Source organism: Bos mutus, chromosome 5, assembly GCF_027580195.1.
Source record: "Bos mutus isolate GX-2022 chromosome 5, NWIPB_WYAK_1.1, whole genome shotgun sequence".
NCBI classification, from domain to species: Eukaryota; Metazoa; Chordata; class Mammalia; order Artiodactyla; family Bovidae; genus Bos; species Bos mutus.
This window is the reverse complement of record NC_091621.1, coordinates 112,848,709-112,873,029: the sequence shown is the minus strand read 5'-3', so window position 1 is coordinate 112,873,029 and position 24,321 is coordinate 112,848,709. Positions and strand designations below refer to the sequence as shown.

At 44.6% G+C, this 24,321-nt stretch overlaps 1 protein-coding gene across 4 annotated transcripts in view; it reads left to right on the top strand.

Moving 5' to 3' along the window:
- The window catches only part of CCDC77 (coiled-coil domain containing 77), a 28,694-nt gene extending 4,579 nt beyond the window's left edge, over nucleotides 1-24,115 (top strand). For 2 of the 4 annotated variants that reach the window (XM_070371732.1, XM_005895181.3), the window contains 10 exons: nucleotides 1,330-1,573; nucleotides 5,556-5,698; nucleotides 11,285-11,381; nucleotides 12,271-12,343; nucleotides 13,795-13,886; nucleotides 14,836-14,984; nucleotides 18,252-18,468; nucleotides 19,692-19,817; nucleotides 19,906-20,058; nucleotides 21,397-24,114. In XM_070371732.1, coding sequence (XP_070227833.1) covers nucleotides 1,330-1,573; nucleotides 5,556-5,698; nucleotides 11,285-11,381; nucleotides 12,271-12,343; nucleotides 13,795-13,886; nucleotides 14,836-14,984; nucleotides 18,252-18,468; nucleotides 19,692-19,817; nucleotides 19,906-20,058; nucleotides 21,397-21,543 — 1,441 coding nt within the window. In that variant the 3' untranslated portion in view covers nucleotides 21,544-24,114. Of the gene's footprint in view, nucleotides 1-1,329; nucleotides 1,574-3,415; nucleotides 3,492-4,043; nucleotides 4,154-5,555; nucleotides 5,699-11,284; nucleotides 11,382-12,270; nucleotides 12,344-13,794; nucleotides 13,887-14,835; nucleotides 14,985-18,251; nucleotides 18,469-19,691; nucleotides 19,818-19,905; nucleotides 20,059-21,396 lie in introns of those variants that run through there. The other 2 variants (XM_070371733.1, XM_070371734.1) reach the window with 2 other exon arrangements.
- The last annotated feature ends 206 nt before the right edge of the window (nucleotides 24,116-24,321 follow it).

The window sequence follows — 24,321 nt, the reverse complement described above, 5'->3', positions numbered from 1 at the left end:
CAACACCTTTTTAAAACACGAAACTCAGTAGTATTTCTGTCATGAGCTTTTAATGATTTATAAAGTATTTTTTTCGTCATGCTCATCTATTAAAAGTGCTGCCCATAACCTTCATTAACTACAACTCTGGGCTTGTTTAAACTCTGGTATAAAGTTTCTCTGCTCTGTGGTCTATTTTGTTGTTGTAAACTGCAGGCAGTTAGCTAAAGTGAATTAATTCTCACATGAGAATTTCTCTGCTTCTGCATCATTTGTTTTCTATAACTTTCATTGTCTCGTTTGCTAAAAGCAAACAAACCAAAAAAACCCTCTGATCTAGCCTTTGCACTTGGCTGGTTTTGGTCTGTGTAATTCAAGTCTCTGATGCTAGATGTTGATCTCTGATTGGTTGTGTGATTATTGATGAGGCTTTATTTTTTTTAGTTTTTAAAAAATATTTATTTATTTGGGTGCACTGGGTCTTAGTTGTGACATGCAAAGTCTCAGTTGCTGTGTGTGGGATCTAGTTCCCTGACCAGGGATCAAACTCATGCCCTTTGATTTGGAGCTTGGACTTTCAGCCACAGGATCACCAGGGACGTCCCAAGGCTCTGTTTTCTAATCCTGAATCTTGATCCACTTATATGTCTGTCCCTTAAAGTAAACTTTCATTTTTCAAGTTCTGATTATAAATGAACGGTAATATCTTCTGTATATGCATCTGCGTGCATTTTCCCATTTAATATTGTTCAGATGATTCACTCAGTCATACAGGTATCTCTAATTCATGTTTTCTGTAACTTTGAAAATATTCCATTGTCTGAATACACCACAGTTTATCCATTATCCCGTTGAACAAAAATTTGGAAAGTTTACTGTTTTGTTATTACAAATAATGTTTCTATGAACATTTTTGTGTATGTCACATTATATGTATGTGTAGACAAGAGAATTGCAATTTACTAGATTTAACCAATTTACTTTCTGTAGGTTAATCGAATTACACTCCACCAACAGCATATAAGTGTTCCTGTTACTGTATTCTTAATAGTATCAAATTTTCTGACTGTCACTCTCTGGCCTTACTTAGTTGATATTCCTTTTTTTCTTTTAAATGAACTTTTTTTATTGTCTAACTTGTATTTTGAATCCAGCTTTAAGCCTTTAATACCTGGAGAGCAGTTCATAAGATTGATTATTCACAAACCCGTAACATTAAACTCTCAGGTTTGTGAGCACCTTCATTATGAGCACTTTAAGAACATAAGCCTTATTTTTAATTTGAGGAATTGTAACATCTCATAGACGTTTAGACAGTTTTATGAATGTGTCCTTCTCCGTCTCACACAGGCCTGCAGCTGTCCACAAGCATGAGGCTGCCAGCAGCTTTAGCAGCCCCACCAGGTGGAAGGGTGTGTCCTTCTCCGATTCTGTACAGTCGACTCCCCTGCCTTCGGTGGAGGATCGCTTGGCTGTCCTCTGTCCGTCTCAGGAGCTTCTGGAGTATTATCAGAAGAAGATGTCTGAGTGTGAGGCAGAGAACGAGGACTTGCTGAAGAAGCTGGAGCTGTACAGGGAAGCGTGCGAGGGGCAGGTAAGGAGGACCCGGTGCGGCCGTCCTGGAGTCTGAGCAAGCCCGTCCAGTGCTGGGGACACCCGCGAGTGCCAGCTGGCGTCTGAGCACACGCGTCTGTGTTCTCTGTAGGTCCCTCCCACCTTGCCGAGCTGCCCTCCTCCCGAGGGCCTCACTGGACCACGATGCCCCAGACTGCTGTGTCTCTTCCTCTCAGCCTTCTTGTGCCTCTGGTTCTTTCTCCCTCTCACGCCTGACTTTGCTCCAGTGTCGCCTCCACAACTCCCTGACTTCTCCGTTTACTAAGTGCTGTGTGTCAGCTTCTGGCCGCCCTGTCCCTCTCTAAACAGCACCCCCTTGGCTTCACTCTAGGAGTCGCTGCACTGCCGCATGTGGCCCTGCTGGTTTGTGCCCCTTGCTGGCAGCAGCTCGCCCTGTGGCTTACCCCTGTCCCCCACCTTGGTCCTGGATCAGGGCCTCTGGACCATGGCCGTATCCACGGTGAGGGCTGGCCAGTTCTTTGTCGTACAGACTGTCTGGTGCACAAAGGACGTGTCCAGCATCCCTGGCCTCTGCTCGCCGGATACCAGTAGCCCCCACCCCCACCCCCAAGTGGTGACAGTCAGCAATGCTGTCACCCAGACACACCAGAGTTCTCCTGGGGGCTTAGGCAAACCCCACCCTCCCCACCCTCCAGCTGAGAACCACTGCCTAGAAAGGTCATTGCAAGATGAATTCACAGGAGATAAATCATGGTGTCCTCAGACACCACATGGAAGTTTTACCCTTCGGTGGTAGACTCCCGGTCCCAGCCCCCCCTCCAGGCCCGGGCCCTGCCTTCCCTGCTCTCCTTTGGCCCACAGGCCCCTCTCCTCTGGCAGCCTCACTTTCCGCCCGACCACACTCAGTCACCTGCACCCGTATCTGTCCCCTCCTCCTCACTGCTCCAGGGAGCATAGTGAGGCTGAACAGATCCAGCAGTTTCTGTTTATTTTTTGGCCATGCCACACAGCTTGCAGGATCTCCATTTTCTAACCAGGCATTAAACCCGGGCCATGCCTGTGAAAGCCCCAAATCCTAACCACTAGGCCACCAGGGAACTGCCCTTTGTCTTCTGTCTTTAACCTCTTCTTGACATTGGCTTTTCCTCCTCAGTATATAGGTAGACTCAAGTCTTTCCCAATGAAGGAGAAAGGCCCCCCTCTAGCCAAGCTTCCCTAACTCTTCTCTCAGGGCAGGGATGGCTTTCTTTCCCAGTCAGCCTTCCAGAATAGTTTGACTTGGTCACCTGCTCGGCAACTTCTTGACCGCAGCTGGGTCCAGTCCTCAGCTGCTCCTCCCATGGCTCCAGGATATGTTGCCTCAGTGACCTCTCTGTGACCTCTGCGGTATGTTCCCTATTGACCTCTCCTCTGAGAGGTCTGCTTCTGTCTTGATTCCAGAGTCATTTTTCTTTCCCAGTGTCTGGCTTGCCTCTCTGACTAGTTCTCAGTCTTGATTAACAACTTTCTTTCCTAATTCTTTTTTTTTTGGTAGGTGGGGCGGGGGGAACAGTGAAGTAGAAAAGACGTAAGTTACTGCCCTCAAAACTTTGTCCCTTTGGGGAAGGTAGTGAGAAGTTATAACATAATGGTTCAGAGAAGGTGTGGCCAGCTCATGGACATTCATTTGATTGGCTGGTGGTGAGGTCATCAGGAGTCAGCATCATCCCCCTGCTAGTTCCAACCTGTCTGGGGTCTAAGTACTTGTTGGCAGCATACTGTTAGCATACAATACATTAACTGCTAACTTCTCCCACCTGGAGGGGGTTTTGGTCTCTGGTCTCAGAGCTTAGTAAATCAGGTTCTTGATGTCTCATTGCAGAAAAACTCAGTGAGAGACAAAATGAGACTCAAGAGGTAGAGGGAAACTCCACAGACGAGTATGGGCCACTCAGAAGGTGAGAATGGCCTCTCCTTCCTTAGCCTTAAATGTCAAAGTTCTTTGTGATTCTACCGTAAGTAATCTCATTTTGTCCACGTGTTGTCCTCCTGCCTATGGTGTTGTAGCCAAGCCTTCTGGGAAACAAACTCTCAGAAGGACAATGCAGATAGTGGAGTGCAGTTTATTACAGTGGTGGGCCCAAGGCAGAGTCTCCTCTTACCCAAGGACCCTGACCAGTTTTTGTGAAAACCTTATATACCCTAAGTGTACGTACCCAAACCCCTCTCCCTAAGTTCTCTGAAACTAGTCTGAACAAAGGAAAAGAAAGATATAATCAAAGTTAACCCATGATTCGTATGCCTTAAGCCTAGGTAGTTAACAGTGGACAATTATCAATAGGCCTGTGGTCATACCCCAATAAGCATAATAGAATTTATGATTTTATTCAGTTACACAGATAATTAGGGTATTTTTGTAGGCCGGGGAGAGTCTAGGTACTAGCCGTAGAAGCCCTGGGGCTCTTCCATCTAAGGGGTCTGGTTTTCCAGTTGGTATGTTGTTTCCATAGATACTGGTTGTATAGCTCAAAGTCCACAGTCCGGCCCAAGAGGCAGTCCTGCTTTCAAGATGGAGCCTGTTCTGTCTGTTTCCTCTTTCAACGGGACAATGACACCCCAGGTAACTAGGTCTGACTCCTCCTCCTGCTGAGCTCCATGGTGCTGTGTCCGTATCTGAAGTCAGGAACCCCCTTCCCCCCCACCTATGTGTACGCGTAGACCCCTGCCATCCCCTCCCTCCACTCCTGTCTCTTAATGCTTCTTTCTTCTTCATGATGGCGTCAGTGCCTGTGGTTCTGCCCAGCCTCCCTCCGGTCACTTGCTGAGACCTGCTGATCCTGCCTCCCAGACATTGCTCAGTCCCTTCCAGCCACCTCATCATCGTTGCAACCACACTGTCCAAACTCCTGTTTCATCTCAGACTCTCATGCCACACTCTCAAACTCCTATTCATCCTGAACAGCTCCTAGGATCCAGCGCCTAGGGTCACACTGCTCCACCGACCTCTCACTTTCCGCTCCAGTGATGCTGTGTGTTAGTCCCTCAGTCGTGTCTGACTTTGCGACTCCATGCACTGTAGCCCACCAGGCTTCTCTGTCCATGAGATTCTCCAGGCAAAAATACTGGTGTGGGTTGCCATTCCCTTCTCCAGGGGATCTTCCTGACCCAGGGATCAAACCTAGATCTCTCGCATTGGAGGCAGATTCTTTACCATGTGAGCGACCAGGGAAGCCTGTTTTTAAGAATACTGGAGTAGGTAGCTGTTCCCTTCTCCAGGGGATTTTCCCAACCTAGAGCTCAAACCCGGGTCTCCTGTATTGCAGGCAGGTTCTTTACTGTCTGAGCCATCAGAGATACTGAGGTCCTTGCATTTCCAGCTCTTCCCCGAGAGCACTGCCTTCCTCCATCTCTGCCTTCCTCTCAGGCTTCAGCTCTCTGGTGGCCTCTGACCCTCAGCAGCTGTCAGGGATTCTTCCTGGGCCAGCTCACCCCTCCCCCATGTGTGCTGCATTCAGTCCTCTCAGTTTAATTATTGGCATGTCTGTCTCCCCACACAGTTCCTCCTGCTCTGTAAGCAGGAGTCACACCTTTCATCTTTGCTTTCCAGAGTTTTATAATGCATATTACATAAAAAGCATTAAAGTGTGACTTGGAATTCCCTGGTGTTCCAGTGGTTAGAACTTCGAGCTTCCACCTCAGGGGGCACTGGTTCGATCCCTGGTCAGGGAACCGAGATCCTGCAAGCTGCACATTGTAGCCAGATTAAAGGAGTGGCTAGAACAGGTGGACCATGTGGTGTCCTGGGTTCTGTCGTCCGTAAGAGGAGGTGATGTGAGAGCTCTGAGGTCATTCACCTTGTGGGTTTAAACTCGTCTGTACACAGCCTGTTGTAATTTGGAGCCTGCATTGCTGAAACTGTCCACTTTGTAATATTTCTACGTGAACTGACGCCACTGCGTGCAATAAGAGCTACTCCTCTGAAGCCCAGTATCTTGTCAGCTGCCTTTTTTTTTCCCCACCAGCATAAACTGGAATGGGATTTGCAGCAGAGGGAGGAAGAGATTGCTGAGCTGCAGAAAGCTCTGAGTGACATGCAGGTCTGCCTCTTCCAGGAGCGAGAGCACGTCCTACGTCTCTACTCAGAAAACGACCGCCTAAGAATCAGGTACTAACGGGAGGAAGGAGACGCCAGGGGCATGTTTCTAAACCGCATGGAACGAGATACATTTCTTCTGTGGTCCTCTTGGCTGCGTTCCCAGGGAGCAGGCTCTGAGATAGGGGTTTGCCTGCGCGATGGTCAGTAGGGAGACTCTTAAGGGGAGCAACTCTGAGCAGATTTGGGTTGAGGGAGAATTTGAATTACGATAGAGTCCATCAAGGACTTCCTGGTGGTTCAGTGGTAAAGCATCCACCTAGTGCAGGAGACACAGTTTCGATCCCCGGGTTGGGAAGATCCCCTGGAGAAGAAAATGGCAACCCACTCCAATATTCTTGCCTTGGAAATGCCATGAACAGTGGAGCCTGGTGGGCTACAGTCCATGGGTTTGCAAGAGTTGACACAACTTAGTGACTAAACCACCACCACCAGAGTCCACCAAGGGACAGAGATCTTAGTCAGCCCCACAGGGAGTGATCTGTCATTGGACGCAGCTCCCACCAGGGAGGGATATAAACTTGGGGGAGGCGGCCCCCTTCAGCCCAGGGCAGTTGCTGGAGAAGGACTGAGCCCCTGGGTGATGGGCATCTGAACAGTGTGCCGGAACACCCACTACAGTGCAGTTCTTTTTAATTCTGGTAAAATATACTTAACCTAAAATTTACTCTTTTAATCATTTTTAAGTGTACAGTTCAGTATCGTTAAGTGTCATCATGCAGCCACACCACTGTCCATCTCCAGAACATTCTCATCATCCCACACAGAAAATTTTTATAGGACTTGCATGAAATCTGAGGATTGCTCTGAGCAATGTTGACATCTTAATATTATGTTTTCCAATCCATGGACACAGGATATCTTTCCATTTGTTTATTTCATCTTTAATTTCTTTTAGGAGTGTTTTCAGTATACAAGTCTTTCCTTTCCTTGGTTAATTCCTGAATATTCTTTTTGATGCTGTTGTGCATCAAATTCTTTTCCTAATTTTCTTTTCAGATATTTCATTGTCAGTGTATAGAAATGCATGTTGGATTTGTGTTATGCTCCTTTGCTGAATTCCTTTACTAGTTCTAACAATTTTTAAAATTAAAAAAAAAAAATTTTGTGGCACCCTTAGGGTTTTCTGAGAATAAGATCATGTCATCTGTGAATAAGGATTATTTTATTTCTTGCTTTCCGACTTGAGTGTCTTTTCTTCCTTTTTCTTGCCTACTTGGTCTGGCTAGGACTTCAGTACTAAGTTAAATAGAAGTTGCACAATGGGCAGCCTTGTCTTGTTCTTGATCTTAGTAGAGAATTTGCAGTTTTTCACCATTGAGTGTGACTTTAGCCATGGGTTTTCAATTGTGGCTTTTGTTGTGCAGAGATTGTTTCCCGCTCTTCTTAATTTGTTGAGTGTTTTTATCTAAAAAGGGTGTTGAATGTTGTCAGGTGCTTTTTCTGTATCAGATGATGATCATGTGTTTTCCTCCTTCATTGTGTCCGTGTGATGTATTACTCTGATCAATTTCCATATGTTGAACCTTGCTTGTATTCGAGGAATAAATTCCACTTAATCGTGGTGTATCCTTTTAATATGCTGCCGAATGCAGGTTTACTAATGTTCTGTGGAGGATTTTTGTATCGATGTCTGTAAGGTCTGTAGTGGTTTTCGTGTAGTGTCTGTCCAGCTTTCGTATCAGGGGAGTGCTGGCTGATAGAAAGTAAAAGTAAGAGTAACTGTTGCTTCCTCTTCAGTTTTTGGAAAAGTTTGAGGATGATTGCTGCTAGTCCTTCTTTAAGTGTTCAGTGGAATTCACCACGGAAGCCATCAGGTCCAGGGTGTTTCTTTGTTGGGAGGTTTTTGATTCCTGGCTCAATCTCCTTAATGGTTTCAGCCTTGACCTAATGCAGCACTTCATTTCAGTTCTGGGCCACGAGGAAGGGTCACCTTCCACGACACCTGCTACCCGGGTCAGCGCAGTGTCCCATTTCACCTTCCACGTCACCTGTTACACGGGTTGCCACAGTAACAGCGTTAGCACAGTGTCCTGTGTCACCTTCCACGTCACCTGTTACACGGGTCAGCACAGTGTCCCGTGTCACCTTCCACGTCACCTGTTACACGGGTCGGTGCAGTGTCCCATGTCACCTTCCACGACACCTGTTACACGGGTCAGCGCAGTGTCCTGTGTCACCTTCCACGTCACCTGTTAAACGGGTTGCGGCAGTGTCCCGTGTCACCTTCCACATCACCTGTTACACGGGTCAGCACAGTGTCCCGTGTCACCTTCCACGTCACCTGTTACAAACATTAGCACAGTATCCTGTGTCACTTTGCACGTCACCTGTTACAAGCGTCAGCACAGTGTTCCTTGTCACCTTCCATGTCACCTGTTACATGGGTCAGCGCAGTGTCCCAGAGAAAGGACCTGTTGTCTTCAGACACTGAGCAGTTCCTCTGGCATTATGAGTCTTTGGTGGCGGTAGGCATGAGGTACAATAATCTGTCCTTCATTTTGAAGGGAGTGGCCTGGCATGCCTCGATCAGACCCCTGAAACTTGGCTGATGTGCTATGTAGGGTTTACCTCCGCCCCTTTGGAGTACACTTGAGGGTTCTAACCCATTTGCACTTCTTGTTTGTCCCATCTGATTTAATTTGATAGCTCAGTAGTGAACAGATCCAGGTCCCTTTGGACAAATTTGATACTGAACAGAAGAGCTAATGGTCCTCAGAAAGCCTGTAGAAATATCCTCTTGTTCATGTCACCTGAACGAGAACTGTTCTGGGCCTGTTGATCGTGGAAGGGAGCACATTTGCTTAACCATAGCCACATGCTGTGTACCTAAGACCTGGTTCTCTGCTCTAGCAAAAATGCTACTGCAGCTGGCACAGTCACCGACTTGTACCTACTTGGTAGCACTGCGTTGTTGCCTGTCTGGTTTTGCAGGATCATGCTTGTGAATTAATGGGGATTTGATGGGGACCCTCACCCTTACATCCTTTAGTCTTTGTTTACCATCGTGGCTGGGGTGCAGAGAGGCAGTTTCAGAGGCTTCCACTTGCTTTAACACCGAAACCGAGAAAACAATTTGGAGGTTTTGCCAACTGCCAATTATGTTCATTTCAGTTATACATTTGGAGATGGGGAAATGACTCCTGACTGGGTTTGGATCCAGTGGACCCACTTTGAGCTGGACCGGAACCAAAATTCTGTTTATTACCTGGTTCCTGTATGCCCTAGATAATGCTTCATTTCACTAGGTGTCAAAGTCAGCTCAGACGGCCCAGCAGCCCTTCTCCACAGTGCACAGTTACTGGAATAAATGGCCGTGGGCCCTTGGAAGAAAGGCTGAGTGATCGTGACCATGGACTCTGGCTGAGGCCTCACCAGACCTTACCTCTCGGAGAGTCAGCTTCTTCTTTAGGTAGTAGTCTTGACAGCTGGCTGGAGTGTGGGAAATGGGGCAGAGATTGTGAGTTTGTATAGAATGCAGCCCAGCTCTCCTCCTGCTTTTACTTTTATTTGATTGTTTAGCCTCTCCCCTGTTGACCACTCACCTGTCTTGCTCCTAAGAACACTGTAACAGGTCTGCACATCCCAGGCTCTGAAATCTCATTGTGTTTTTAAAAGATTTTTTAATAAAGTATTGAATTTATAACATGTTGCAATATTACTTCTGCTTTATGTTTTAGTGTTTTGGCTGCAAAGTATGTGGGATTTAGCTCCCTGACCAGGGATCAAACCTGCTCCCCTTGCATTGGAAGGTGAAGTCTTAACCACTGGACCAGCAGGGAAGTCCCTGACATCTCTCTTAAAGTTTGCTTCCTTGGTCCATTTGTGGTATCAACTGTCTGGGGTCAGTTTCCTGGAAAATGAACTCCGCAATGGAGATTTGCTTGCAGGAGGTTTTCGGGGAGTGTGCTCAGGAGTAAACCACCAGGGGGCACTCGGGAGAGTCTGAGTGTGCAGAGGCTAAGTGGCGATTCAGTGACAGCAGGCCTCAGCCCCTGCCACAGGGTGCCCTTCTAGGATGGTCCTCAGATCCTGAAACGAGGTGAGAGGACTGGGTTTCGCACCCCTCAGTAGCCAGGCCCCTGGTGCAGGCTGCTCCTCGAGCAGACAGTTGGTGAGACAGGCCGCCTAGACTCAGAGCAGGCCTGGAGAGAGATCCAGCTGTGAACTGTCAGCTCCCACGTAGCTGAAGAGGCAGATTTGAACAGTACGCCCTGGTGTCTGCCTTCACGCTCTTCAACCAACTGATTGAAGTTATTTCCCGCTGGGTTCTCTGAATTCCTGAATCTAAATGCCTGATGCTCTTAAAATTAGAGCTGAAGTCTAGATAAATCCTATTTAATTTAATTTAGTTTAGTTAATTTTTTGGAGCTTATTGCTGATGTTCTCTCCTCTCTTGACATTTTTGATTTTCAATGTTTCAGGCATACAGCAAAGTGATTCAGTTATGCATAGGTATGTGTATATACCTATAAATATATATATAGGTATACAAATATATTTACTTTTCAGCTTTTCTTCCCCAGGTAAGTTATTACAGGATATTGAGTAGAGTTCCCTGTACAGTAGGGCCACCTACTTTATATCTAGTGGTGTGCATGTGTTAATCCAAACTCCCCGTTGATCCCTCCCCCCTTCCCCTTTGGTAACCATAGTTTATTTTCTACATCTGTTAGTCTGTTTCTGTTTTGTAAATAAGTTTATTTATATCATTTTTCTAGATTCTACGTATGAGTGATACCATGATATTTGTCTTTGTGTGACTTCACTTAGTATAATAATCTCTAGGTCGATCTATGTTGCCATAAATAGCATTATTTCATTCTTTTTTATGACTGAGTAACATCCCACTGTGTGTGTATAGTGAAGTAAAGTGAAGTGAAAGTCACTCAGTCAGGTCTGACTCTTTGTGACCCCATGGCCTATGGTCCATGGAATTCTCCAGGCCAGAATACTGGAGTTTTCTGGAGTATATTACTGGAGTATTCCCTTCTCCAGGGGATCTTCCCAACTCAGGGATCAGACCCAGGTCTCCTGCATTGCAGGCAGATTCTTTGCCAGCTGAGCCACAAGGGAAGCCCAAGAGTACTGGAGTGGGTAGTCTATTCCTTCTCCAGCAGATCTTCCTGACCCAAGAGTCTAACCGGGGTCTCCTGCATTGCAGGTGGATTCTTCACCAACTGAGCTATCAGGGAAGCCCTCTGTGTTTAGAACATCTTCTTTATCCATTCACCCGCTGGTGAACACTTAGGTTGTTTCCATGTCTTGACTATTGTAAATAGTGCTTCTGTGAACACTGGGGTGCATGTATCATTTTGAATTAGATAGTTTTCATCTTTTCCGAATATATGCACAGGAGTGGGATTGCAGGGTCATATGGTAGCTCTATTTTTAGTTTCTTTAAGGAACCTCCATAATGATCTCCATAGTGTCTTCACCAGTTTACATTCCCACCAATAGTGTAGGAGGTTAATCCAATTTAATTTTAACTTGAGGTTATCATTGCTTTAAAAATAAATGAGTCAGAAGGGAGATCCTTTAAACAAACATTTACTTACTCTGGACACAATGTATGTTTATTCTCTATGAGAATTGCAGGGAGCTAGAAGACAAGAAGAAGATTCAGAATCTCTTGGCTCTTGTGGGAACAGACACTGGAGAAGTGACCTATTTTTATAAGGAGCCTCCCAACAAAGTAAGTCCTCCTTTATATAGCAAGGTAGACAAGGCTTTTACAAAATGCAGCCTGGGTCCTTAATCAGACAACTTTGATCCTTGCTAAAGAAGCTCAAAGGAGAATTAGCTACCATGGTCTCAGTTTGCTTTTTTCAGAGCATTTTCTGCAATTACAAACAGGTTTGTGATTTTATTCTTTTTCTTCAAAAGCCTTGGAAAGTAGCATTGTTTACCCCATTCTGCCATTTGGAAACCTTAAGCTTAGAGGAGGAGGTGTCTTGGATGAGATTAGAGAGAGCAGCAGGAACAGACTTAGTGTGGGAGCAAGTTTGAATACTGGGTTCTTTTTAGGGCTTCATTTATACCGATTACAAAAGTAATGCGTGGTCTTTGTTAAAAACAAACACAGATTTCAGAAATCTAATAGAAAAGTGACAGTGTCCCATAATTCTGTACCCTAGAGATAAAGCTTTTTTCCTACTCATATAGAAACATTTATTTGTATAATTGAGATTTCCACTTGTTCACTCTATAAACAGTGCTTCAGTGAACATCTTTATACATATCTATATATGCATGCTTCAGTGTTTCTGTTACTTTCCTAAAAGACCTTGTCAAAGACCACTTTCTTTTTTTTTTTTTTGGTAGATATTGCCAAAGAACCCTGAAATTTTATTTTTCCATTTCTATCACCAGCAGTGGTTTTAGTCAGTGTGTATTCAGTTTGTTAGTGGGTTTTATCCAGTTTGTCTTCTCTGGTCTCCCATATGCATGGCATCCTTATATGATTGTATAAGTTTTGACCAGTTTAATTTATGAATGGTGTTTGATCTGGAGAACTAAAGCTAAAAAATGAAATACTGTATTTATAGGAAGACTATTTCTGTACTTTTTTTTGGCTTCTTCAGGTCAGCATTCTCCAGAAGACTGTCCAGCCTGTAGAAGTACGTGAAAAGAATGAGTCTTCAGCTCTCAGAGCAGGTACCAACTGTATTTTTAGAAATTCTTATTGATGCAGAATTAAAAACCATGGTGCAAATAATTAAACAGTTTTTCCTACTATACAGTGATAATAAATATTCGTAATCATGCTGCTGGTGGTTTCAGATCTTACTGAGCTTTTTTTTAAAAACCTTTCTATGATGTTTTAATAAAGTAGAATAAAAAATATATCTAATTAAAATGCTTATGGTGATAAGTCATAAAATATACTTGGATAACATGTGGAATCACAGGCTATTAATTATTTTCTAACCCTCAGTCTCCTTATCCTTTCCTCTTTTATTAATGGAAATCGCAGTTTTTTAAAATTGAGATATAATTGACATATAACGTTAGTTTTAAGTGTGCAAAGTAGTAAATTGGTATTTGTATATACTACAAAATATTCACCACAATAAGTCTAGCTAATGCCATCACTACGCATGTGGAGAGAAGCACTTTTGAGGTCTGCTCTTAGAAAGGAAACAAAAATTCTAACTCGAAATAACATGCACCCCAGTGTTCACAGCAATATTATTTATAATAGTCAAGATATGGAAACAGCCCAAGTGTTCATCAACAGATGAATGGTTAAAGAAGATGAATGGAATACTACTCAGGCATTTAAAAAAAAATGAAGTCTTGCCATTTGCAGCAACATGGATGGATTTAGAGGGCATAATGCTAAGAAATAAGAAAAATATTGTATGATATCACTTATATGTGGAATTTAAAAAATAAACTAGTGAGTATAGAACAAAAACAGACTCACAGATGTGGAGAACATACTTACTAGTGGTTACCAGCAGAGTGAAGGAACAGAAGGGGCAGAATAAGGGTAAAGGATTAAGAGGAACAAACTACTATGTATAAAATAAATAAGCTACAAAGATATATTGTACAGGACAGGGAATATAGCCAGTACTTTATAATAAGTATAGACAGAGTATAATCTATAAAATTTTTGAATTGCTATGTTGTACACATGAAACAAATACTATAAATTACTATACCTCAATAAAAAGAATAAATAAGCTTCTTGAATCATCTAAATCATCAAATTATGTTTAGTGGAGTTTTAGTGTTGCTTGCTGATAAAATCATTTTGTCCATTGAAAATTGGGTTATACATCATAACTAAAATGTTTAGATTTAGTTTTTGTAATTCATTACCCTTTTTCATTAAATAAGATTTTACAAAGAAATTAGATATAACTCCAAAGGGAAATTTAGTAGTTTATTCTTCAGAAAGATCCAGGTGACATCCTAACAGAGTTCCGTTAAAAGATTCCTATTTGCACAATTGAGCATTGTAGTTATTGTACATTGTCCTTTTTCTTCCTTTCCTTCTCTTCCATATAAAGAAAACCAACTTCTCTGCAAAGATAATGTTGATGCTTGAAAAGCAGAAAGAAAAGCTAAGTGAAGGTCTCCACTGTTTTTTGTTTCAGACTCTAAAGGCAGCAGGAGGAAATCAGCAGGGAGAGAAAAGGAGGTGAGCACTGGGCTGCATCAGAGAGACGTCCAGACCCTCGCCCTCCAGGTACGATCGTCGCGGCTCCGCACACAGGCCTGGAGCGGGTCCTGTGCCCTCACTAGCGTGTGCCACGTGTCTCCTGGCACACGTATTTCCTCTGGGCATCTTGGGATTGGAAATTTGAGGTTGTTCTAATTTCCCAGAGCTCTATCTTTACAACCATTACTCTGTACTGCACCATTCTAGAAGTGCTGGTGTGAACCTGCAGTTCATTCAGCTCATAGGCCGAACCCTCCCACCAGAGTCGTCAGAGTCAGAACTCCCTGTGCAGCTGGCCTGGGACACGCAGAGCTGCAGCTGTCTGTCCCCAAACGGTGACCTTTGGGGGTACATCCATTTGTCTGGTGCATGTATTCCAAAGTCTAAGAAAGTAATGAGTCACCCTCTCACCATCTGGTCATCATATGTCACCTACAACCCTGATTTTTCATCTAACGGCATTCAAGTTCCTGTCCTTATCAGAGGGCGTGTTGATGTAAATGGACAGTTTCTACCTTTGGCCAGTGTCGCCATGTGGGGTCAAGATAGCCTGACTCAGACAAGGAAATCGCATTATACTTGTTTTGCCACACTTTCTAAATTTAAAAATGAAGACATGAGTCTTTCTCTACACAACTGGGAAGTCCCAAAAGGGAGACAGTTCTGAAAGCCCAGAGAGAGAGATGGTGAGAAGGTGAGCATCTCGGAGAGGGGAGACGGGCTTGTCCAGCCTTTCTGGTGTGACTTGGGTGCTCTGCTTGGTGTGGATGGAGTCTGCTCTCATGTGGCCTCAGACCACATGTAAGACGTAAAGAGGAGTCCAGTCGAGATTTTTCTCTTGTTTGTTTTGCTGCTGCACGTCTGTTTTTTTTTGTTTGTGGGGTTTTTGTTTTTCTGGAGAGAGGCTCGCTGTTAGGGGCGAGAAGCGAGCAGGAGTAGAGCGGGAGTGGACGCCTCGCCCCTCTGGCCTGTCCAGGTGGAGGCGCTGCAGGCGCAGCTGGAGGAGCAGACTCGGCTCTCACGGGAGCAGGTGGCAGGGCTCATGGAGGAGAGGCGGATCTGCGTCGAGGAAGTGCAGGTTCATCAGCAGAGAAGCCGGGACAGAATCACAGAGCTCACCAGAAGGTGGGTACTCATGAGCCACACTGGACAGGTTTCAGGTGTCTTCCATGTGGTTTAGAAGGTCCGGGGGTCAGGACTGTCACACTCACTGCCAAGGTGGCAGGTTCGATCCCTGGTGGGGGAGCTAAGATTCCACAAGCTGGCAGTCCTGTCCAGTAGCAGCAAGGGTCCTGGCACTGAAGGAGCCGTATCAGCAGACCCCCACCCCCCGCCTCTCTCCCAGTTCCCTGGCATGCTCATCTGATGCTTTTCCTACAGGACTGGGGCTCTACATTCTCCCCTCAACCCCTCGGAGAGTTGTAGTCTGATCTTACTGTCCTGGAATATCCTTTTCTCCACTGATGGGTTATCTAAGTCAGCATAACAGTCCTTTTCTCTTGTTCGACTTCACATACCTGCACCAGAAAATGGAAACTATGTGTACTGTTTTTACCCCATTCCTGCCTGCCTGTCCCCCACTCTCTGCAGTCTGCTCTTGTTCCCTGTTTTGCTTAGCGTGCCCTGTCTAAAGTCATCACTGAGTTCATTCGTATCTTTCTGTGTGTCTGGGCCTCTGACCACCCCCTTTGAAATCCATCTCCCTTGGTTCCCGCAGCACCTGTCTTTCTTGGTTCTCCCCATTTCACCCTCCTCAGCTGTTTGTCCACTTGCAGTGACCAGAGCTAGGCTGTAGAGACATCTTCAATAAAGTGTGTTTGAAAATGTCAAATTCACCACGACTGAAACTCAACTTTCTCTTTCCCGACAAGCACCCTTCCCCATCTACCTGCTGCTCCATTCTTTCCCATTTAGCCCAGTGCCGTCGCATCCATGTAGTTTCTCAAGTTTGGAGACTCAGGGTCGTTTTCAGCTCCCCACTCTCCAGTTTCTGATTCCAAACCCCGTCATCTGTGAACCTGGAAGCCTCTCCTGTCCATTCTCTGCCCTCTCGTTCTCGGCTCAAGCTGTGTTCTGGTTTAATCATTGCTGTCACCAAGCTGTGTTTTCTGTCGCCTGTCCCCTTGTGCCCTGCAGGCTTCCTCCCTGTGAGTGTCTCCTGCTGCCTTGACCCTTGGGAGTCTCAGCCCTGAGTCTCTGCTCCTCTGGCTATAGCTCACCTCGTTTTTTAGCCAGACTCCTGCGGCTGTGGGTCACGCAGCACTCAACGGTGCAGCAGCCCCTCGCTGTGCGGTCATCCTTCTCTGACCTTCCCAGGAATGGGTGCACTCTTCCTTACACATCTCCCCCACATCGCCTGTGATGACCAGCGTGATTCAGCGATGGACCTTTTCACCTTCTGTTTTAATGATGTCTCTTCCCCAGGGTCTTTTCCTGTGTGCAGAGCAGGCACATAAATAATTCTTGAACACTTGATGACCTTTATCTTACCTTCTCTATCCTGCATTAAATATCCTACATTTTAAAATGTTTTTTCACAGGAATTCCCTGGTGGTCTGGTGGTTAGGACTTGAAGCTTTCACTGCCAAGGGCCCAGCTTCAATCCCTGGTTGGGGAACTAGGATTCCATAAGCCATGTGGTGCGGCCAGAAACAAAAAAATGTGTATATATATGTACACACACGTGTGTATGTGTGTATATGGGCTTCCCTGGTGGCTCAGATGGTAAAGAATCTGCCTCTACTGTGGGAGACCTGCATTCAATTTCAGTCCCTGCGTTGGGAAGATCCCCTGGAGTGTGTGTGTGTATATTCTTTTTCACCTTGCAATCTTCATCCTGTTGGTTTTTTTTATTACTTCACAAACTTTTTTAGTGTCTCTTCCTCCATTCTAAAGCGTGGTCGCTAAACTAGACATGATACTCAAGTTGAACTCGTTGACCAGTGCAGGTAGAAGATGCCCCTGGCCCTTGGCAGGCCCTGCTGCTTCCAACATCATGTCTTGTTTGCATTTGGCTGGTACCTCTCCATCTTTATTTTTGGTATTTTGTGCTTAAGCATAGCATCTCCAGTTTCTATTGGATTTGAATTGTTTTTCAGGGAACAATATTTTTAAATTGTCAGAGTAAAGTATGATTTTACATGTCAGAATATTAATAACCTTCCTAGTTCAACTTCTTCTGCAGATCTGAGCACTTGATTGGCTCCTTCCAGTAGATCAGCATTCTGAGGGTGTTGAATGGCAGGAAATCCAAGGCCATTAATGGCTGCCTGTTAGGTGTCACTTTGAGACCATTTGTACATTTTCAAGAGCGTGCTTCCCCTGTTTGTAACTGAGAGCGTAACACCAGATAGAATAAAATAACCTGTTGCAAGCAAGAGCAGTCCTTGAGGGAACTGACTCAATCTCTCCCTGTTTATACAGACACACGCGTACCTGAATATATTCATCAGATGCCGGTTACTCCTCTGACATTATGTAGTCTTTGTCCCCTTCTCTGTGTACTCTCTTACTCATGAGAAGAACTAAGTGGATCTCACCATATGTGTTCAGTGGAAAACTGCGGTATGGTATTTAGTGCCCTTTGCAAGCAGTCCGATCATTTGATACAGTATATTTCTAGCTGCTGATGTTAAACTGATGAGTTGCTAACTCTTCAGGATATTTTTTTTTTGAAGACAGAAACATCATTTGTCTATTCCCAAATCTCAGCAGGAATCTATTTAGTACCTGTGTATGTCTAGTAGCTGGTACTGTCCTTGATGGTCCTGGTGGCATCTGGCAAAAATAAATGATAAATAAGGTTAAGAAGTGTTGCGCTACAGCACAGGGCGTAGAGTGGAAGCACTGAGGGGTTTCGAAGAATGGAGGGGCCACGTGGGCTGAGGCCATTGAGGTGCTTCCACCGAGGAAGCCTATCTCAGAAAAAGGACAGGATTTGCTGTTGGGCAGCTTGGCCCAACAGCTCACGGGGAGCTCGGCCCAGACAGAAGCAAAGCTGTGTGGATGTTTTTGTTTTAGAACTTGTGTTAACCTTTAGTCAGAACCCCATGACTTAGTTTATTGTAAAGTCTGGTGCCTTGGAAAAGTCCATACTTAGGCTGTGTGTAAATATTTCTGTAGTCCGTCTAATTATGTAACCTGAAATTAGCACCCAGAAAAATATCTGTAAAGGCCGGTCTATGAACCAATGTAGGTGCATTATACCTTGTTCAATAAAACATGTAAGAATGCTGGTGATCAGATGAAGCGTGTTTTTTAAACGCTGATGGTATTTACAGAATCTGTGTATTACACAGTTTTTAAAGGACCTGCATCTTGGCTGCGTTTGAAGTAACTGTCACATGTACTGGGGAAGCATCTTCATGTCCACATCTGTACTTTCTTCCCTAGTCTCCACCACACCCAGGAGCTGCTCTACGAGAGCACCAAAGACTTTCTGCAACTCAGATTTGAAAACCAAAATAAGGAGAAGTCCTGGATGCTTGAAAAGGATCACTTGATGTCAAAGATTAAGGAATACAGGATGCAGTGTAAGAAGAAAGAAGAGAAAATGGGGAAAATATGGCTAGTTCACGAGAGTCATCACAACCAAAATGAATATATTAAGGTAGTTTCCTCTATCTTACAGAATTTTTTTTTTATTCTGGAATTGTTGAAAGAACTCGGAGAATTTCAAAGAACCTAATCATTGTCATATAAGATCCAGTCCAGGAAGCTCTTGTAGCAACGATCTCAAGAAATAGGTCTCAAAGAGTAGCTCTTTGTTACTGTGTTTGGGGATTTAGAACACTAAGTGTTGACTGATCGATAGATTCATTCAACAGATGTTTGTTGAAGTCCTGTGGTGGGCGGGGCTCTGAGTGTACAGCAGCAGAAGGCTAGACCAGGTCTGTCTTCATGGCATTTACATTCTAACAGGTGAGAAAGACTAGAAACATTAACAAATAACCAAGTATGGGTTACAGAAAAGTGGTCCTGGGAGTTCCCTGGTGGCCTAGTAGTTAAGATTTTGGGCTCTCAGTGCATGGCCCAGGTTCATTCCCTGGTCAGGGAGCTGAGATCCCACAAGCCAGGTGGTGCAGCCAAAATACATTAAATTTAGGGAGGGGAAAAAAAGTGGTGTTATAGAATTAGAAGGATTCTGTGAAGATTGTATGTTGCTGTTGGAGGTCTACTTTTGTTGAGAAGCACTGGGACACTATCTGGAGTCTGGCATTTTTGCTGAGACCTGGAGAGTGAAGCTTGCCAGGCAGACCTCGGGGAAGAGCATCAGGGCAGGTGTGAGGGAGCATGTGGCCGTGAGGGGTGGGCACGCAGGGTGGAGGGAGGGCGGCCGTCACGTCACGCTCCTGCTGAGGATGCACAGCTCCGAGCGTCGTCGTGTCTTTGAAGGATTCTGTGTAAGGAAGTGGCATCCAAGTTGGGCTTCTTCAGGATCATCCTGGCTGCTCAGTGGAGCATGTGTTTTAAGTGCTGTTGATGTTTCTTTTTAAAGAAAAACTTAAGAAGTGTATCCCCAAATAGTTTGTAATGTCTTATTTGGTACAATTCCGAACTCTTTTATCTGACTCTTCCAAGAGCCGAAAATATTTGTTTCATTTAAAAAATTTTCTAAAAAATAAAGGGAAAAAAACCCAGAATTTCCTACTCTGTACACATTAAGAAAAAAGCTAGAGAATCCTCCAGAAGTAGGTTTTCAGATGTTCTCCGTGATGTCTTGTTCCTTCACTGATTTAGCACTTCTGGAAGTCCTTTCTTTCTTTCCCTCAGTGCTATTTGAATTACCCAAATTAAAGAACAGATGAATTTTTCTTTCCTTCTGACCCACAGTCCCTAAAGGATAAGCTCATACAAGAGAGAAGGCTGTCCAGCATGTACCAAGAGCAGTGCATTTCCCTGGAAGAAGAGCTGGCCCGGATTCGTGAGGAGGAAGGAGCAAGGAGAGAGATCTTTAAGGTGTGGGGTTCTCTGCCTCTCGGGGGGCGGGCAGCTGGCTAGGGGTGCCCCTTCTGCTCACAGAGGCTCTCCTGTACCCCGGGTGTAGGACCGCACCAGCAAGATGGGGAGACGCCTGCAGGCCATGACTAAGCGCTACGAGGCCTTGGAGACCCGGCGTGTCTTAGAGGTAGAAGGCTTTAAGACAGACATTAAGATTCTCCGGCAAAAACTAAAAGACGTGGAGCAGATACTCTATAAGGTACTTGATCCTGAATTACCAGGAGGGAGTAGAGGTGTGGGTGAGTACACAGCACAAGGGCCCCTCTGAGGGAGGCTGGGCCACATCACCATCCTCCTGGTCTCTCTGAAATCAGTGTAAACAGTGCGTGCCAGAGGAAGACAGGACAGACTGAAGCAACTTAAGGACAATGTCAGAGTATTTCCACCTGAGCTCAGCTCAGCACAAGTATTCATCCCTCCCAACTCAAGGAGTGGGTTCAAAGAGTCGTGTCTTAGAGAAGGTGATGGCACCCTACTCCAGTACTCTTGCCTGGAAAATCCCATGGACGGAGGAGCCTGGTGGGCTACAGTCCATGGGGTCGCAAAGAGTTGGACACGACTGAGTGACTTCACTTTGACTTTTCACTTTCATGCATTGGAGAAGGAAATGGCAACCCACTCCAGTGTTCTTGCCTGGAGAATCCCAGGGACAGGGGAGCCTGGTGGGCTGCCATCTATGGGGTCGCACAGAGTCGGACACAACTGAAGCGACTTAGCAGCAGCAGCAGCATGAGTAAGTGCCTACTTCAATTGTGAATTAATGATGGCTTAAAATATTACATTTTTGCAAATAAAACTCAACACTGAGAGCTGCTCAAGAGCAGGAATACCTTGTTTTATTCTTCTTGGGATCCCCAGTTCTTAGTATGGCTTCTGATTTAGAGCAAGTGGAGGTTAATAAATGTATAAATGAATTAAAAAAAAAAAAAGAGTCGTGTCTGTGGGGAGTTCCTGGGGTTCCTGTGGTGAGGACTCAGCGTTCTCACTGCCAGAATCCGGGTTCAGTCCCTGGTCAGGGAACTAAGATCCCACAAGCCATATGGCCTGGCCAAAAAACTGTCTATTTTACAAATAGGGAAAGTGAGTAACTGGGTTAGAAAGTACTTCTTCCCTATGAGACACAGCTTCACGTAGAATCTGAGGTGCCTCCAGTGTCATCTTAAAGAGATGTAACTCTCCATCCACACACCCTGAGCAGTCACTCTGCCAAGCAGGTTCACACAGAAACAAAGCGATGCTGCCTTTCATGCTTTGGCAGATTTACTAATAATGTCTATATTGGTCTCTTTTCTCACTGTTAATTGTTGATTGTCCTCTGACTCAGGCTTCTGTCCTGTTGTGTAGGGAAGCAATGGTTTCGAGCCTTTTTAGCCCTAACTCTACATTTTCCTTTTCTCAGTGAGTCTCTAGACTAAGCATTGAATCTACCCTGTGAACTAAGAGTATCAGAGAAAGGAGCTGGCACAGCTGGGGCTTCATGCCAGGTTTCTCTCCTCTGGCATCTGCCATAATCACTTCTTTTTTTTTGAATCTCTAGGCCACACTCAACGCCCAGGCAAACCAGGATCTTGCCATTCTGTGTGAGGTTCGTGATAGCAATCGACTGGCACACAAGATACAGGGAGAACTGAGGAACCTCAAGTCCAAAGTGTTTGGTCTAGAGAATGAACTTAGGCTCTGCTGATGTTACAGTTTAGGAATGGCACAGGTCTGGAGTAGGTCTGCCTCCTGAAATTCAAGAAAGTCATCCACTCCCAGAAACCATAGGCACAGAGTTGTCCAGAGTAGTGGTGTCCGTTGTTATGAAGACAAGGGGAAGAATCAACTTTTTTTTTTTTTTTTGCATCCTAAGATTTATGGGTTTTGCTGTCCTGTTAACTGATACTGGGGTTTTTTGATTAATTAATTTTTTTTTTTTTTGGTCTGGATTACAACCTGAATTACTTAGAGACTTTCCCACATTATTTGGGAGTTTATAATGATAGGGGTTTTTTCATTTGTTTGTTTTTGTGTTTTTAAGAAGACAGTGACAAAAACGAAAGTGTTTATTTTTGCTGTCGGCTTGGCTGAGTGTTAAGGGAGGAACACTTCCCCCAGGAGGTTAAGACTCCCACTAAGATTGCCTTTCTCCTGGGCAGAGGGCAAAGGCCACAGAACATAGGCCAGTCAGACATGAACTGTCCTTAATTCTCTCAGCCCTAAGCTGAGGGGCTCTTACTCCTTTCTGGACAGCAGCCTCAAGAAGTGTCACCAGAGGGCACCAGAGACCCTCCTCTTAAGCAAAATAATCATCTGGGAACATAAAGATGCCACTTTGGTAAGAGTGAGTGAAAAATTCAGTATTTTACCAGTGCCATGTGTGTTTTTTTTTTTTTTTAATAATGTATATATTTTAAATTAGCTATTTTTCAATAAAACATAGTGGAAAATGTTCTATTTGAGCTTTCTATAATTTCTTGTTAAAACCACATTTATACTTGTTGATGACTCTGTTTACTTACCTGTCCATGATTTCTGCAGTGCTATATATTTATGATACATCCCTTGAGATTGTCTTGGAGGTAGCAGGAAAGAGAGTACAAGATGATGGCACTAAAACCATATCCATTTTTTTCATCTCTGTCCTTTTTTCAGCAAATAACTGTCCATCTGGGGCAAAGTAATTGTGAACATACCTAGACAGCCTCTGAGAATTCAGTTGGTCTTGACTTAGTATGGTTTAGCTGTGGTTTTTCCAATAGTCATGTACAGATGTGAGTGTTGGACCATAAAGAAGGCTGAGTGCCAAAGAATTGATGCCTTTGAATTGTGGTGCTGGAAAATACTCTTGAAGAGTCCCTTGGATAGCACAGAGATCAAACCAGTCAGTCCTAAAGGAAATCAGCCCAGAATATTCATTGGAAGGACTGATGCTGAAGCTGGAGCTCCAGTACTTAATATGAAAAGACTTGATATGAAAAGGTATCTGTACCTGATACGAAAAGCCGACTCACTGGAAAAGACCCTGATGTTGGGAAAGATTGAGAGCAGGAGGAAGAAAGGGAGCAGCAGAGGATGGGATGGTTGGATGGCATCACTGACTCAATGGACATGACTTTGAGCAAACTAGGAGATAGTGAACGACAGGGAAGTCTGGCGTGCTACAGTTCATGGGGTCACAAAGAGACACGATTTAGTGGCTGAACACAACAGTGGCTTAGAATAGCATCATTCTAATGTACCCACGACAGAGGAAAGGACTCAGGTGTTCATATTTGTGTTAAGGAAAACTGTTAGTAGGCGATGCTGTGTTTTATTTTTTTTTCTAAAGCTGATGGTAGCACATCAAGTGTCTTTCACTAATAAACTGAGACAGGTTCCCAAGGGGACCAGTCCTGGGCTTTCAAGGGATGTTGGTCAGTGGGTGGTACCTCCTTTTGTCCTGACACTCAAGGCCTTGGCTGTCCGTGATTGTTGCTGTTTTGATGCTGGAGAAACAAAAAGGCTTATTAAATCACAGAATTTCAGAGTAAGAAGGAATCTCAGAGATCATGTCGAGATACAGCATTTTATTTTATGTGAAAATCAGGCCTGCCACCACTGACTTGACCAACCAGTCAGTAATGTTTCTAACACCCTAGCCTCAATTCCAGTGATGTTCATCTTCACATTAACCACACACTAGTGTATGGCACCCCACTCCAGTACTCTTGCCGGGAAAATCCCATGGACGGAGGAGCCTGGTAGGCTGCACTCCATGGGGTCGCTAAGAGTCGGACACGACTGAGCAACTTCACTTTGACTTTTCACTTTCATGCACTGGACAAGGAAATGGCAACCCACTCCAACTCTTGCCTGGAAAATCCCATGGACGGAGGAGCTTGGTGGGCTGCAGTCCGTGGGGTCACAAAGAGTTGGACACGACTGAGCGACTTCACTTTCACTTTTCACTTTCCTGCATTGGAGAAGGAAATGGCAACCCACTCCAGTGTTCTTGCCTGGAGAATCCCAGGGACAGAGAGCCTGGTGGGCTGCCGTCTATGGGGTCGCACAGAGTCAGACACTACTGAAGCGACTTAGCAGCAGCAGCATATGTAAAATAGATAACCAACAAGGACCTACTGTATAGTACAGAGAACTCTAATCAATATCTTGTAATAACCTATATGCGAAAATAATTTGAAAAAGAATATATATACATATATATATATATAACTGAGTCTGTGCTATCCACCTGGTACTAACATTGTGAATCAACTGTCTTCAATAAAAGAAAGTTAAACACAATTATCATGTGATCCTGTACTTTGACTCCTTAGGTATACATCCAAGATAAATTACCCATCCAGAAAAATTGTACAAAAATGTTCAAAGCAGCATTATTCATAGTAGCTAAAAAGTAAAAGCAACCCATGTCCAATTATAATCAACTGTTCTGTTTTTTGGCTTCAGTTGACTTCCTATGAATTTCTCACCATAGCAG